This window comes from Cucurbita moschata, unplaced genomic scaffold (genome assembly GCF_002738365.1).
Source record: "Cucurbita moschata cultivar Rifu unplaced genomic scaffold, Cmos_1.0 Cmo_Scf00003, whole genome shotgun sequence".
NCBI lineage: Eukaryota > Viridiplantae > Streptophyta > Magnoliopsida > Cucurbitales > Cucurbitaceae > Cucurbita > Cucurbita moschata.
Genome location: NW_019268519.1, coordinates 6,304,338 through 6,318,429, shown reverse-complemented (window position 1 = coordinate 6,318,429; position 14,092 = coordinate 6,304,338). Strand labels below are relative to the sequence as shown.

Sequence of the window (14,092 nt, the reverse complement as noted above, 5' to 3'; positions counted from 1 at the left end):
AAAAAAAAAAAAAAAAAAAAAAAATTGCACAAGAGAGTTAGAAAAATGAATCTGAATGTTAATCGAAGACTTCACAAATGCATCATGAGTGCCAGATTGGATAGGGTAGTTGTGCAAGTCAGAATCAAGAATGGGTTTCGTTGAAGCCAAACTTCTTAGGTTCAGAGGAGTCTTACCCATCAATAAAGCAAGAAGGTGTAAGTGCTGTGAGAGGAGTGAGAACGAGAGAGGTGCGACGCCCGTAGAGGTGCTCCAAGTAGAGTAAGCACGAGAGAGGCAAACGATGTCTGTAGAAGTGCTCCAAGAAGTGATTACAAGTGTATTCCTTAAGCTGTTGTCTCGTGATTAAGATGGGTAATTTCACAAGAAATGTCAAGACCAACATTTACTCGAGAAAGAGCACCTAACTGTATGTAAAAGATATAGAAGAATAAAATTGTAGCAATACAAAGAGGAGCGTCAGTGCATCATTTGTCACATGAAGGTGGCCAAGTAAAAAGTTACTTGAAGTGTAGTACCAACAAGTAAAAGGATTATGTTAAAAGTATCTAAAAGTTTCTAATGCCTTGACGATCTCCTTATCAGTTAGACAAATCAGTGAATGGATTCTTGATTCTGGGTGCTCCTATCATATGTGTCCCAATAGAGAGATGTTCTTGGACTGCAAAGAGTTCAATGGTGGAGTTGTCTATATGGGCAACGATAATTGCAAGATGATGGGAATCAACCCAGTACAAATCAAGATGTTTGATGGGGTTGTACGAAAGCTCAATGATGTGAGGTATGTTCCTGACTTGAAGAAAAATTTAATTTTCCTTGACGTTCTAGATGCGAATGGTTATCGTATTATTTTGGAATGAGGGAATTTGAAAGTAGCTCTTGGAGCTTTAGTGGCAATTAAAGGAACTAGAAGAGGTAGCATACTATCTCAACGGAACCACAATAATTGAATAGCTGCTGTGGCAAGTACGAAAGAACAAGACATATTGAAATTATGGCACATGCGACTCGGGCATGCTGATGAGAAGGCGCTCCAAACATTAGTGAATCAAGGAGTGTTCAAGGGTGCCACAACTGGNTCTCGTCACAAAATCTTATTATGCCTAAACACAATAATGTAATGTTTATTAATTGCACGTTGTAACCTAATTTTTTATGTTTAAATTTAAAATTTACCGAACAGTAATTTATTTCATATTAAATTAAATAAGTCGTAAATAGTTTTAATGAATTTTGATTAAAACAAGAGCAACAATATTGAATGATTTAGTGATAAATATTCAATTTTCATTTTAAAAATTATTCACAAGATTAGCTTCCATTTTTGTAGGCTAATTTTTTTTTTTAATTGGGTAATAAATAGAAATTCTTTTTGAAATAATCAAATTACTTTAAAAAAAATTATAATTTTAATTAAAATCTTTTTTTTTTTAAATTGTTTGGTAAAAAAAAAAAAAAAAAAAAAAAAAAAGTGAAGTTTGGTACTGCCATGCACTAAACAAAGGGCATCTTTGATTATGTTCACACTGATGTTGGGGTCCCACAAAGAATGTCTCGTTGGGAGGAAAGAGGTGGTTTGTCACCTTTATTGATGACTACTCGAGGAGAGTTTGGATGTATCCCATAAGGCACAAAAACGAGGTTCTCAAAATCTTCCTAGAGTGGAAGAAAATGGTAGAGAATCAGACCGACAGAAAAATAAAAAAGTTGAGATCAGACAACGGTGGAGAAATTCTTCGCATTGAGTTGGATTTTTTTTTTTCATCATTTGAAGGGAATCAAACTTATCCTCAATTATGATAGATGTGGATGTTCATTTGAAGTTTCCTTTTTATGAATTTTCTTGGTACCCTTTGGTTTCGATTAATTCAAAAAATTGATTGATTAATTCTTTGAATGTGACATACCACATCGAATCGTTAAGCCATCACACTTCAAAAATAAATATGACTTAAGAATCTAAATAATAATTGAGTTTGATGAGTTATTTGCACCGTTTTTAAATTTTTTTTTTAAGTATGGTTTTGATGTATAACAAGATACACCGGTTGGGTTAGGGAAATCTATTAGACTAGCTCGAAATTTCGGAGTGATTGAGTTGCTGACTAGAGTAGCCTGAATAGAGTACACAACCCAACTCATGAAGTGAACCAAAGTGCATTGTAGGAATAACACGTGTTAGATCGCATCAAGACATGTGCCAACACACGACCATACCCATTTATAGGCCACTGGTGTCCTAAACGTGCTTTATGGAGTTGTTTTTGGAGGAAATTCCTCGGATGATTGATTGAAACTCAAAAAAGTTTGGTCGACTCATCTTTGCAACCTAAAAATTAAAATATGCAAATTTTTGCATACATGTGAAGGACACGAGTTTGGAAGATTGATTGAATCTTATAAACGGGTTTGATTAGTTGATTCTGTTAGCTTAGAAACTCGAGATGGTTTTCACAGTAATTTTTAGAATATCAAATTTGGAGAATTTGGTTAACTTAAGACCAAACACAACATTTAAAAAACTCGAGGTTAGACTAAATCCAAATAAAGACATTACTAGGCTGAATGGCCCAAAAAACCTCACACCCTCATGATCCAATATATAAAACTCGAGAGATGCTCGGTTCAACCTTTTTCTAAAACTTTCTACCGAGGGAGGGTAAAACTCTAGGTTAACTCAAGCATCGATAGACTGTAAAAAACACGGTCGAAAGTAGCTAAAACTCAAACCTCACTCTCTAAACCTAAAACGGGTGATTTTTATAAATATCATGATCATTTTTAGTTTCATAAATGCAAGTTTGCGATTTTGGAAAATGGTTGGAAAGGTGACAATAAAGGATGACGTGGAAAGACAAAGAAAGAGTCAACCAGTTTTAGTGGTCAACACTCTGAAAAGTCAGTCAATGTGAACCCATTTCTCTCTTTCACTCTCGTTATTATTATTATTATTTCTTAAAAAAAAAAAACATAAACAATTATCGATTATTTTACGATTATCGTCATAGTTACTTTCAGGGGATAATGTTTAATTGTTGATGGTGGGACGTTAGTTATTTGTGATCACCACCACAACACCTTAGATGGTGATAACTAATTAGCGTTAATTGCAAATTGGTTATTCATAATTATTATTATTATGGTCATCGAGGGGTCATGAAATTTTATTTTTCATGGAAAGACTACCTGCAGTGCACAAATAACTATCCAATGAGATTCTTCATTTTCATTTGATTAACCATATAATAGTTTGCATATCTAACTTGGAGTTCCTTAGTGAGTAATTTCACCTTGTTTTTAAAATGATTTTTAGATAGAGGCAAAGTCGTAGCATCATACTCGATCAACATGGTCATCGTGCTTTTCTTCTTTAGAATTGACATAACTTTTTTTTTTTTTTACATCGCCACACTGTGTGTAGTACGAGTGGTACACGAAATCCTAATCAATTCACACGTTTCAACAAATTATTTTTCCGACAAGTATATAATCATTTAAAACTTTTTACGGGTAGACTTTTATTCCATAATGAAAGTGATATTAAAAAAGTGGAAGAGCTTTCACTTCTTTTGTGAATGGTTTTCCAAATCATAGGGATTTTTGCTTTGCTTTTCTATTGAAAAAAAAAAAACAGAAAAACAAAAAAAACAAAAAAACAAAAAAAACAAAAACAAGACAAAAGTAAACGATAAGGTCAGTCAACGCCTAGGTTTGACGAATGTGAACCATTGGACTATACTCCAACGGCTGTCTATGAAGATCCACAAGGATGAAGACAAATGTGGTGGTTTTAGCCGTTGGATCAAAACCTTACCTTTTCCGAATAATTAAATCAATAAAAATACCAATAAAATGTTATTTCTAATCGAATTGGATTATGTTACTAAATATGTTAGAGGTGTCTTTGATTAGGCTTTAGTTAACTTTCAACAACTAATATGATATAATTATGAATGCCATGGAGCGGGGCGAAGACAGGTCTCGAAATTCTCCATTTATTTTTGTGAGAATTCTCTCGAAATAGTCCGTGGATATTGAGATCTCCACGGGGTGAAGAGAGGGTTTGGTGGATCAGGGATAAGGAAGAGGAATATAATCCAGTCTCCAGCTCCGTTTAGTTCCTTGTAAGACGAAGAGACTACAACAATTAGACGATGGCTATGTTATATGATATAAAACGTTTACAATTTGTTACCATATCAAAATCAAGTATTCTTAGATAATTCAATTTATACATTTTTTTAAGGGTTTATGTTAACCACTCAAAATTAATATAGAAGATAAAAGTGTGATCTAAAATGATTGGGTGTAAAACGTCTATGAGTACCTCTTTGAGTCTACCGTCAAATTCTATGGCTCAACCTTGGATAGGTGGTGGAAATTACGAAACTGGAGTATGATGGAGGCAATTGAAATTTTCAAAGGAGCGGAAAATGGGTAAAGATCCAAAAATACACTAATGATGAGAACTCTCTACTCTGCCAACGCTGATACCGAGAGACAAAAGTGAAAAGGACTTGAGACACAAAAGGCCAACAAACCTCAATCCACGTTATACATATCCGAAATGATCCAATGTTATTGTTGTAATTAGAGAAATACAATTAGGGTATTTTAGACAATTCACCTAACTTAAAAAGGAGGATTATTATTAAATACAATGCGAAGGAGTGGCCAAGCAAACTTTGATTTTTCTTATGTAGTTACTTGTAATATTTAATGCTAAAAATCTAGATCCAACTGCCCAATGAAAAGTCAAAATTATAGATTTTTATGGAACTATATGATTCGATTAATTTTGGATCCGATTAGAGATGTCTACGTGACAAGTGGAGATAGGAGAGATGTCCACTGAAAGGGATCTCCGTCGTCTCTGTCTCGGTCCGCACCACTTATTTCATTTTCTATTTTCATTTATTTTTGGGAAAATTAGACGTGACACGATATTGAATGGAGATAAGGGATACTCTTCTTCTCTGGCCCATTTATCTAGAGAAATTGTTTTCCGGTAACTAACCCATCCATCGAGGGATTCACCCTTGAAGTTAAATGACATGTCTAGGTCTAATATTATTCTTAATACATTAATAACAAACTTGTCCTCCGTCCCCTTTGGCTAATGGAGAGAAATCTTTTAGATCAATATAAAATTTTAGATTAGTTGTGTTATAAATATCCTTTCACCTATTGAGTTTTATATCCTATGAAATCCAGTTTGGTTTTGGGTCGTTTACTGATTATTCTTGTAAATGTTAAGGCTATGTGCTACACCATTATTTTAGGTAAAGACAAGGTGTACATGTACGACAACAGTATCGCAATCAGAAACCATGACACGTGCATAGACTAGTAGCATATTTAAGTTCATAGACTTAAGTTAGAATAGGTCGTTATTCTTTTCATGTTTTGAATTATTTATTATTATCTTTTTAATCTTATTTCAAAATTATGTTTTTGAATACGTAAGACCACGACCGTGTTTTCATTGATAATGTTATCTTTATGTTGAAATTATGAAAGTGTTATACCTATCTTTTGCTCAGGTATCATAAACGTCTCAATTGATGATTTGATATAATTATAATTTGGTAAGCATGGGAAGGACCAAAAGTGTTGATGGGTGGTAGTTTCTTAAAACGAAAACAAGGAATCTTATTCCTTTGAGTATTAATTACAATATGATTTGAAAGGACACATCTAGAAAATGACTTTCTTCTTGCACGAGATGGCTCCACGGAGCGTCAAGCCTATCATCATGAACCATCAAAGCAACAACAAATATTAGATTAAAATCAACGCAACGAAATGTTAAGATGACACAATAATGCACACACTTGATCTAGATAAACACAAAAAACAATAAAAGAAAATGTAATGAAGAATACTGGTTGAAGGTTTATATTGATGACTCAAATCGAAGGGAATACTGAAAATACAAAAAAGTACATTTTTAAACCTATGCTTAAGGGTATATATGTATATGGTTTAATCTACTAGTTATATAGTTTCATCAGTATAACTTTTTAGTGTACATAACTTTATAACAATTTACATTTACCATATATAGCTTTACTATAGCTTTACTTTGTATAATCATTGATTAAGCTGTAAATAAGCTAAATCCTAAATCATAAACCTTAAATAAGTAGCATGTTCTATAACCTGACACTAAATGTGTACGAATTTTTCTTTTCTTCTTGTTTATCACTGACTTTTCAAGCGTAATTGATAGGGAGGCCGTCGATTATCACAAGGAATCAGGTGTGTGTTCATCATACATTGCTAAAGCCTTTTTAAACGCCTTGTTTTGGTTTGTTGTCCATACACCACACCCGTGACCCGACATTGAAGCCATTGCTACCTCAAAGACAAAGGGTTTAATGGGTTTGAAAAGTTTGCAAGGAAAAGATTTGTGTTGTTTGAAAGGGAATTTGAATGATTTGTGTCGTTACAAGCCACAAGATATAGCAACAACAAAAGGACAATATATAATTGGAAGAATTTATTGGTTTATATACCCACTTTTTGCATTGTATATGATTGGGGGAATTCAATCATACTCGCATTATATTCTCTAGCTAGGCTTGTCCTGCATTTGATTTAATGTTGCAACTTGCCCAAGGATTGTCTTAGAGCCTATAGGGAATTTCTTGAAGCACTTGGGCAAGTGGCTACATCCTTTAGAACATTTGTAGTTTCAATTGGTTAAGTCAAATTGGAAACCGTGTTATGACTTTTGAAAGGGTCGGCGTGCACTAACTCATAGATAGTACAATTGTCTGTGTGGTAAACCGTGTATATAAAAGTACTAACATGTGGTTGGATTTTTTTGACCATAACATTATGATTGCTTACTAAGTATTTTTAAATACTGAGACCTACGTTTAATAATTCAAGTAAATTAAAAAACTTCAGATATGGAAGACAAAGGTTCCTGGTCTTAATTTGTTTCTATTGCTATTCTCATTTTTTTATAGAGATAATCACCCTTCAATCACTTGGAGCTAATGTATAGTTAATTGTGCCTTCAGGTACCGCATCTTTAATTTAATTCCTTGCGAGCGTACATTTTTCTTCAATTTTCATAATTGTGACATGTGACGCAATTTCATTGATAGGTGTGTGGATTGAGTTGAGTTGGCTGGAGCGAGTTGTGCATCAATTCCAGTTCGAGGAGATTAAACGACACGTCTCCACAAATTGACCAACGCATAGTTCCAGCGAAGGGGCGACATGTGTCTATTGCCTACCGCTTTACATGCTTCTCTGCCCGTGTATCCTTATGTTTCAAACCAATTTCTTTGAAATTTTATATATTTTTGTACAAAATTCGAATCAGTTCCTTCACTAAAATTTAGAGTTTTAATCCATCTACACATGAGTACTTTTCTTGTAACTATTATTAACTAGTTAATTTTGCAATTTCTTCATGATTGCTAGAATGTCATCTTCCGATTAGAATCAACTCCAGCATCCTTCATGAATCTTATGTGAGATTCCTCCGGGAACAACATATTTAAAAATCATAATCTAATTCCAAGAAAAACTCTCGGATTTGAAGGAAAACCAAATTAAAAAACCTAAAATTCATACCTTCCGTTCTTCCTCGATTCTTGATAAAATCGAGTGATTCAAAAGCCTAGAATAGATGTCCTCAACCTACCGAGCAAGTCTTGTGAAGAAGCACACGTAAAATTCCAATCTCAAGCTATTGTTTGGAGCGAATTTCGACTTTGTCTGTCTAAAAAAACCTAAAACTCCTCTTTTCTTTTTCCTCCTTTCTCCTTTCTTCCTCTTTAATGATCTAAGTACCCAATTTTATTGAGTTGTTCGAGTTTTATTTTCTAATCATTTTTCTCTTCTATTTTATCTTGCAAATTCCGTCTATAAAGCCGTTAAGAAAGTCTTAAAAATTTGACTTTAAAGGAAAATCGGGTATTTAATTATTCACTGAGGTTAACCCTCCCTTCGAAGCTAACAACTTTTTTGTTCGAACAGTTAGAATTGAATATAAACTCTCATGATTTTGTTTTAAATTTTTCATACCAACTAAGATAATATTCTTTATTTATAAACTCATGACGTTAAATAATTCCTTCTCTCATTTTCATCATCCAAACATATTGCATTTGCCATTTAGTTCTTAATTCTTTGGCTCCTTTCATTCAAAGATTCTGCATGAATATAACACAATCTTTTATGCTTTTTGCACCCAATTGAAGGACCATATATAGGTGGTGACAAAAATTGCTTAGGTCGGTTTGGTATTTTCTTCACCGACAACGATATCTCCTTGTTCGTGTGAACATGTTCAATTACCTTTGAGGTTTAAATCTTATTTTAGTTTAAATTTTTACTTCGATTTTCTGTTAAATATATTTAACTCCTAATTAAAATTTGGACTTGTCGATAAGGATTTTGTTTATAAACAAAGAAATGTAGTGCAAGTTGTAATGACTCAAGCTGAAGATTTGGATAAATTCGAAGTTGTGAGAATCCCACATTTCTTGGACACAATCTCATATTGGTTTGGGAGGAGAATGAAACACCCTCTATAAGGGTGTGGAAACCTTCCCCTAGTAGACTCGTTCAAAGACTTAAGGGGAAGCACGAACGGGAAAGCCCAAAGAGGACAATATCTACTAGCGGTGAACCTGGGTCATTACAGAAGTTAACACCTGAGGGAAAGCCCAAAGAGGACAATATCTTCTAGCGGTGAACTTGGACCGTTACAGAAGTTAACACCTGAGGGTCCGACTTGAGGGGAGGCCTAAAAGGGAAAGCCCAAAGAGGACAATATCTTCTAACAGTGGACATGGGCCGTTACTGAAGTTAACACCTGAGGGTCCGACATTTTTCTACATCCCTTTCAGTTAGTTATTCATTACTTCTAAGAGTGAAAATTTTTCCATATGTTTTTTCTTGAGTCACTAGGAAAATTTTCAAGAGATCACCTAGCATATAAATGCTCCAAACAAACCACGTTTAATTTTGAAGTTCATTTGATTGAGTCATTGAAAAGGATGGTGCAGAGTTAGTAACCTTTAATTATTTTAAACCTTTCTTAGTCATCTATCCTTAAAATTGTTCTCATTTGGATATAGTATCAGTTCATTCATGTATCCCTCATTTACTCGAGAATCATACAATTATTTTTTCATAACAAGTTGAAGTAAATGTTCGAGAGGACCGCACAAGAAGAGAATAGTGTGTATAGGTATAAACGTGGCCTTTGAATGGAGGGTGGAATTGGGTATCATAAAGAATCCAAGTTATGATATGAGGATGTGTAAAAACATAAGCGTTTCCTTTGAAAGAGATTCTAAATAAAAGTTTATTTGATGTCGTTTTCGACTAATCATCACTAGAGAATCTTATTATCATGATATGTCGTCACCTTCCTATGACTTTAGGATATATATTTTTTGTAAATTCTTAAAAAATACGATTAACGTTCGACATTAGCTCGACAAGGAAAAAAAAATTAGTGTAGAAATAAAAGACATCTTAATGATTGTTATGCAACTTTTTTTTTTTCTAAGTAAAATTGAAAGAAGGTTCAAAAATCATGTCCTAGAATCAACCTTATCAACCGACCTGAAGCTCGAGTATTGACCTGACTCCAGTTCAGGCTTGATCTAAGATTAGCTCAATTTTAAAGTTTGACTGACATGGCTCAACCATTTTATTCATTGGATTGGATATAGATCATTAGTTTGAAGATCGAGGTCACGCTATTTGGTCCAATGAGAACTAATCTAACAAGTCGACCTAAACTGAGTCAAATTCAAGGGCTAGGACATGGGCGTAACTATTAAAGGTTAGGTCGGTCTGATCTAGACCCCAACACTATCTTAAACAGTCTAATAACGAGGATTACGAGAGCTATCTCTAATTAATATAAAGTCCTAGTGTTTATGACTCATAGTTTGCCCATTCCCATCACTAAGGTTTAAATTGACCCAACAAGTTTAGAGGATTCTATATTAAATGAATAAAATAAACTCAATTGTGAGAAGATATTTGTAAAGATTCAGATCTCAGCTAGTAGATATTGTCTCTTTCAGGCTTTCCTTTAAGACTTTAAAACGCGTCTACTAGGGGAAGGTTTCACACTTTTATAAAGGGTGTTTTGTTCTCTTCCCCAACTAATGTGAGACATCACATTATTGCCATAGACTTGGAGGGGCTGCCCTACAGCAAGTTGGAGCTTAAAGCCAAGGAAGGACACAACCCTAGCTTTTATGATCCTGATGCCTTTGTTTTGTTTCTCTTGCCTTCTTTACTATATATTCCAATAGATATTATAGTGTAGCCTATTGCTTATCAAATTATGTGTTCTTCAACATTAAAACTCATATGAGTATCAAATAGAAGTTTATTAATACCTTACCAAACTCTCATAATCAAGCTCTTGATCCCAAGATAGGCAACCTTTCTTTGTAATTGATATGCCTTTGGGTAATAATGGCTAATAGGAAAGTGTACAAAACTCCAAGTGGGCAATATTCTTGATAATTCCCTTTGAATCTTCTTCCCAAAAAAGTGCACAAGATTCTTTGTATTTATCAAAATCATTTAAATGTGGTACAAAACACAAGAGTTTTTCATCCAAAAGTAGGCTATTTAGGGGATTAGTGATAGGTTTTCTTGATCGGATTCGTAAAGTATCAAGAACCCTAGTTTGTTTGTACATGACAGTTGATCTAAAAGCACATTTGTCAAAAACTATTCTAAAAACTACAATTATCTCACCTGATACTTACACTAAGAGAAGTTGAGTAATCAACTAAATATCGTAACATTTTTCAGGTTTGAAGATGATTAATCACTTGAATAAAATCATTCAAAGAACTAAAATTGGCCAAAAGGAATTTTGGGAATGTTAGTCATAGGATACCTTATGAATATAATGCATCTGACCAAGTAGACAAAGATCGAACTCTACTCAATTCTACTAAGTTGATTATAACTTAATAGACGTGTATAACCTCAATTATAAAGATAAAAGCTCAAATCCATTAATTTTTCACCGTATTTTAAAACTTTAAGAATATGTTATTTTTTACCGTATTTTAAAACTTTAAGAATATATTAGTAAGTGAGACGAATTTTTATACTACGGAAAGATATACTTAGAAAGAAAGATAAAAAGGAGTTTGGTGCATAATAGCTGTGTACGGTCAATGGGATTGATTCTTGGTTTTTGCCTTTTTGGTCCACACCAACCTCCATGGAAGAGGCCAACAAAAGCTTACCCTACCATACAGAATTTTATTTAAAAACCTTTTTCTATTATTATTTTATTTTAAAATGCCTAAAATGATGAATTCGAACATCAAATTTTTTTTATCAAAAATATATAAAATTAAGGATTTAAACGTTAAATTCAAGAAAGACGGTTAATATTTTAATCTGCTAAATTACATACTCGATTCAACTTATTATTATTATTTTTGAAATTTTATAAACCATAAAAGATACCATTATCAAAGATTTATTAGAGATGTCAATATTTTTATTGGTACAAGTCAAATTAAAATGGATGAAGAAATTTGGTATTAAGTGTTCAAAAAAAAAAAAAATAATAATAAAACATGTTCCAAGTTGTATAAATCATTTTATTGTATTGAATATTTCCCAAAAAGTATTCTTCAATCAATCATAAGATGGGCCCATAATAACATCGTGATAGTTGTCAAGTATCCCAACTCTTTCATCATTGATTTCTTAGTTTTTTATTTTTTGTATTAAAGTATATTTTACACCAACGGTTGATTCTTAATGGGAGATTAAAACTTATGGTCAACATTCTTCACATAAAATAATAAATTTAAGAACACTTCATGATTTATTAGTCACAGTACATCTGTGAAAGAAGTCGAGATCAAATTAGTTCTTATATGGAAGTTGGTTGATAATGTGATTACTTCCTTTTTAGTAAACAATTGAGCCTAACGCAATAAGATTTGTGTTAGAATTCAATTCACTGAAGTGAATTCAAGAGAGGCAAGAATTCTGATACTCAACAGAAGGTTGTAAATCTTTGCTAGATAGTACGTTGAACGTTCAAGATTTAGAATCATTAGCTATTGTACCAAAGTTGTGACAAAAGTGTTAAAGAAACAAGTTACAACCTGGGAGGGATAAAGGAAGGGAAAAGACAACAAAACCTTCACTGTGGTTTTGGTTAACGTCCAACATAGAGATCACCATGTTCAATGGCGAGGCATGATATGCAACGATTGAAAATCAAAGAGAAAACCCACCAACCTGAAGCATTGGAATCCTCCTTGTTGCGTCGACGATAGGCAAAAGTGATACAACAACTATATTTGAGGTGGATAGATGATATTGATCAACAATGGATGCTCAAAAGAGTTAAAAAACCAAACTGACATCAACCGCTATCAAACGCATGAGAGAAAGATGTAGGAAAATTACCATTAGCCAAGAAGTCAAGCTAGTGTGACAATTTGACATCTAGTGCTACACGTTTTGTGACGAGAGTCAACCTCAGCTCGAATGTTATAGCTAAGTAGGTCCGTAGTTCATCGGGAAGAGAGGTTTCTCTTTTCTTAAAAGTACATTCTAAAACTTATCGACATTTTTAGTCCATTTACTTCAGTTTTTGTAACATTTTGATTCTTATTTGACGTCCAAATGAATAAATAACTAAAATACTTCCGATTTCCGATCTTTTCTTTTAAAAAAAAAATACTTCAAAACACTCTAGAAGATACTGATTCTCCATTTCCAAGTGTTGTTGCATCTTTTGTCGTTACTAAATCTCATGGTTTGTAAGGAGACAAATCATTGAAATGCCCTTTAAAGGTAATAACATTTCTCGTAGCCCAATTGGATTTGCCCCACCTATCAACCTTCTCAATCCTTCTTATAAAGACCACCCACTGCCCTCTCTTTTGCCACACACATTGCCATTCTTTCCCTTGCAACCTTTTGAGCCCTTTCTTCCTTATTTTTATACTATTATCATGGCTTCCATGTCTTCCCATGGCTCTGCTTCATGGACTGCAAAGCAAAACAAAGCCTTTGAGGAGGCTTTGGCACGGTATGACCGAGACACACCTGACCGATGGCTCAATGTTGCAAGAGCTGTTGGTGGCAAAACTGAAGAGGAGGTCAAAAGGCACTACCAACTTCTTGTGGAGGATGTCAAGTTCATTGAGTCGGGCCGTGTTCCCTACCCGTATCGAAACTCGGGAGCCAGTAACTAAGGTAACGTGATCATTGATGGCAAAAATATGCATACAAAAAGAATCATGATAATGTCGTTACCAAAAACACTCGTTTATACACCCTGGTCAACAGTAACTTCTCGTAACCTTCAAATGGCTCAAAAGTTTTAGTAGAAGTCCGTATCTATTTATTGCAATAGAAACAGGTTAATGAAAGTACATAAAACCAAAATATCCTACTCATTAGGTTCTCCTCATTTATATCTAAGTTTTGTTCTTGATGATGTAGAACGTTTACATCATCATACCATCTTTGAAATTTATTTTCTCTCGATCAATATCTGATCATAATCTATAATAGTAATGTAGCTAAACGTATCGATCAAAGTAGAAGGTCATACGTTCATCCGTTCGTCCATGTTTATACAAAATAGTTGGTTAGTTGAGTTCAAGAAACCCTAGCCACACCATTGGCTTGTAAATGATCCCTTAGCTAGCTTGAAACGGATGTCATTATACAGTTTGTAAGTATATGAGCAGAGGAATGTCATTATCGATGAATAGAGGCCCCACACTTGGGCTGGATTCTTGTGTCAATGAATGGCTATATGTTTCAATAAAAAAACAATATAACTCATCGTCTTGTAAGCTTTTTGAAAGCCACCCTTCTTGTTCTTCCAAACTAAAGCTGCACCAATGTCTCAGCATTGGCTCTCACACCCCAACAAAAACAGGAATAATATTATATTACTGTTCATGTTAGATTGTAACCCAATGATTTTTTTTTAATTTTTTTAATTTTTAATTTCAGAAACAAGAAGCTCCATTGATCCATTGATCATGATCGTGAAGTAATAGAAGAATAAAAGGATTGGAGGAAGAACCATTTGCTA

The 14,092-nt window shown here is 33.7% G+C and overlaps 1 protein-coding gene across 1 annotated transcript; it reads left to right on the top strand.

Annotated features, from left to right (window-relative positions):
- The first annotated feature begins 12,949 nt into the window (after positions 1-12,949).
- Positions 12,950-13,239, top strand: LOC111440931 (protein RADIALIS-like 1). The gene has a single exon (XM_023077762.1). The coding sequence runs from the start codon at positions 12,996-12,998 to the stop codon at positions 13,236-13,238; it is 243 nt and encodes an 80-aa protein (XP_022933530.1). The 5' UTR covers positions 12,950-12,995; the 3' UTR covers position 13,239.
- Positions 13,240-14,092: the final 853 nt, after the last annotated feature.

Coding starts and splice junctions, on each gene's coding strand:
- LOC111440931 (XM_023077762.1), top strand. CDS start 12,996: ATGGCTTCCATGTCTTCCCATGGCTCTGCTTCATGGACTGCAAAGCAA.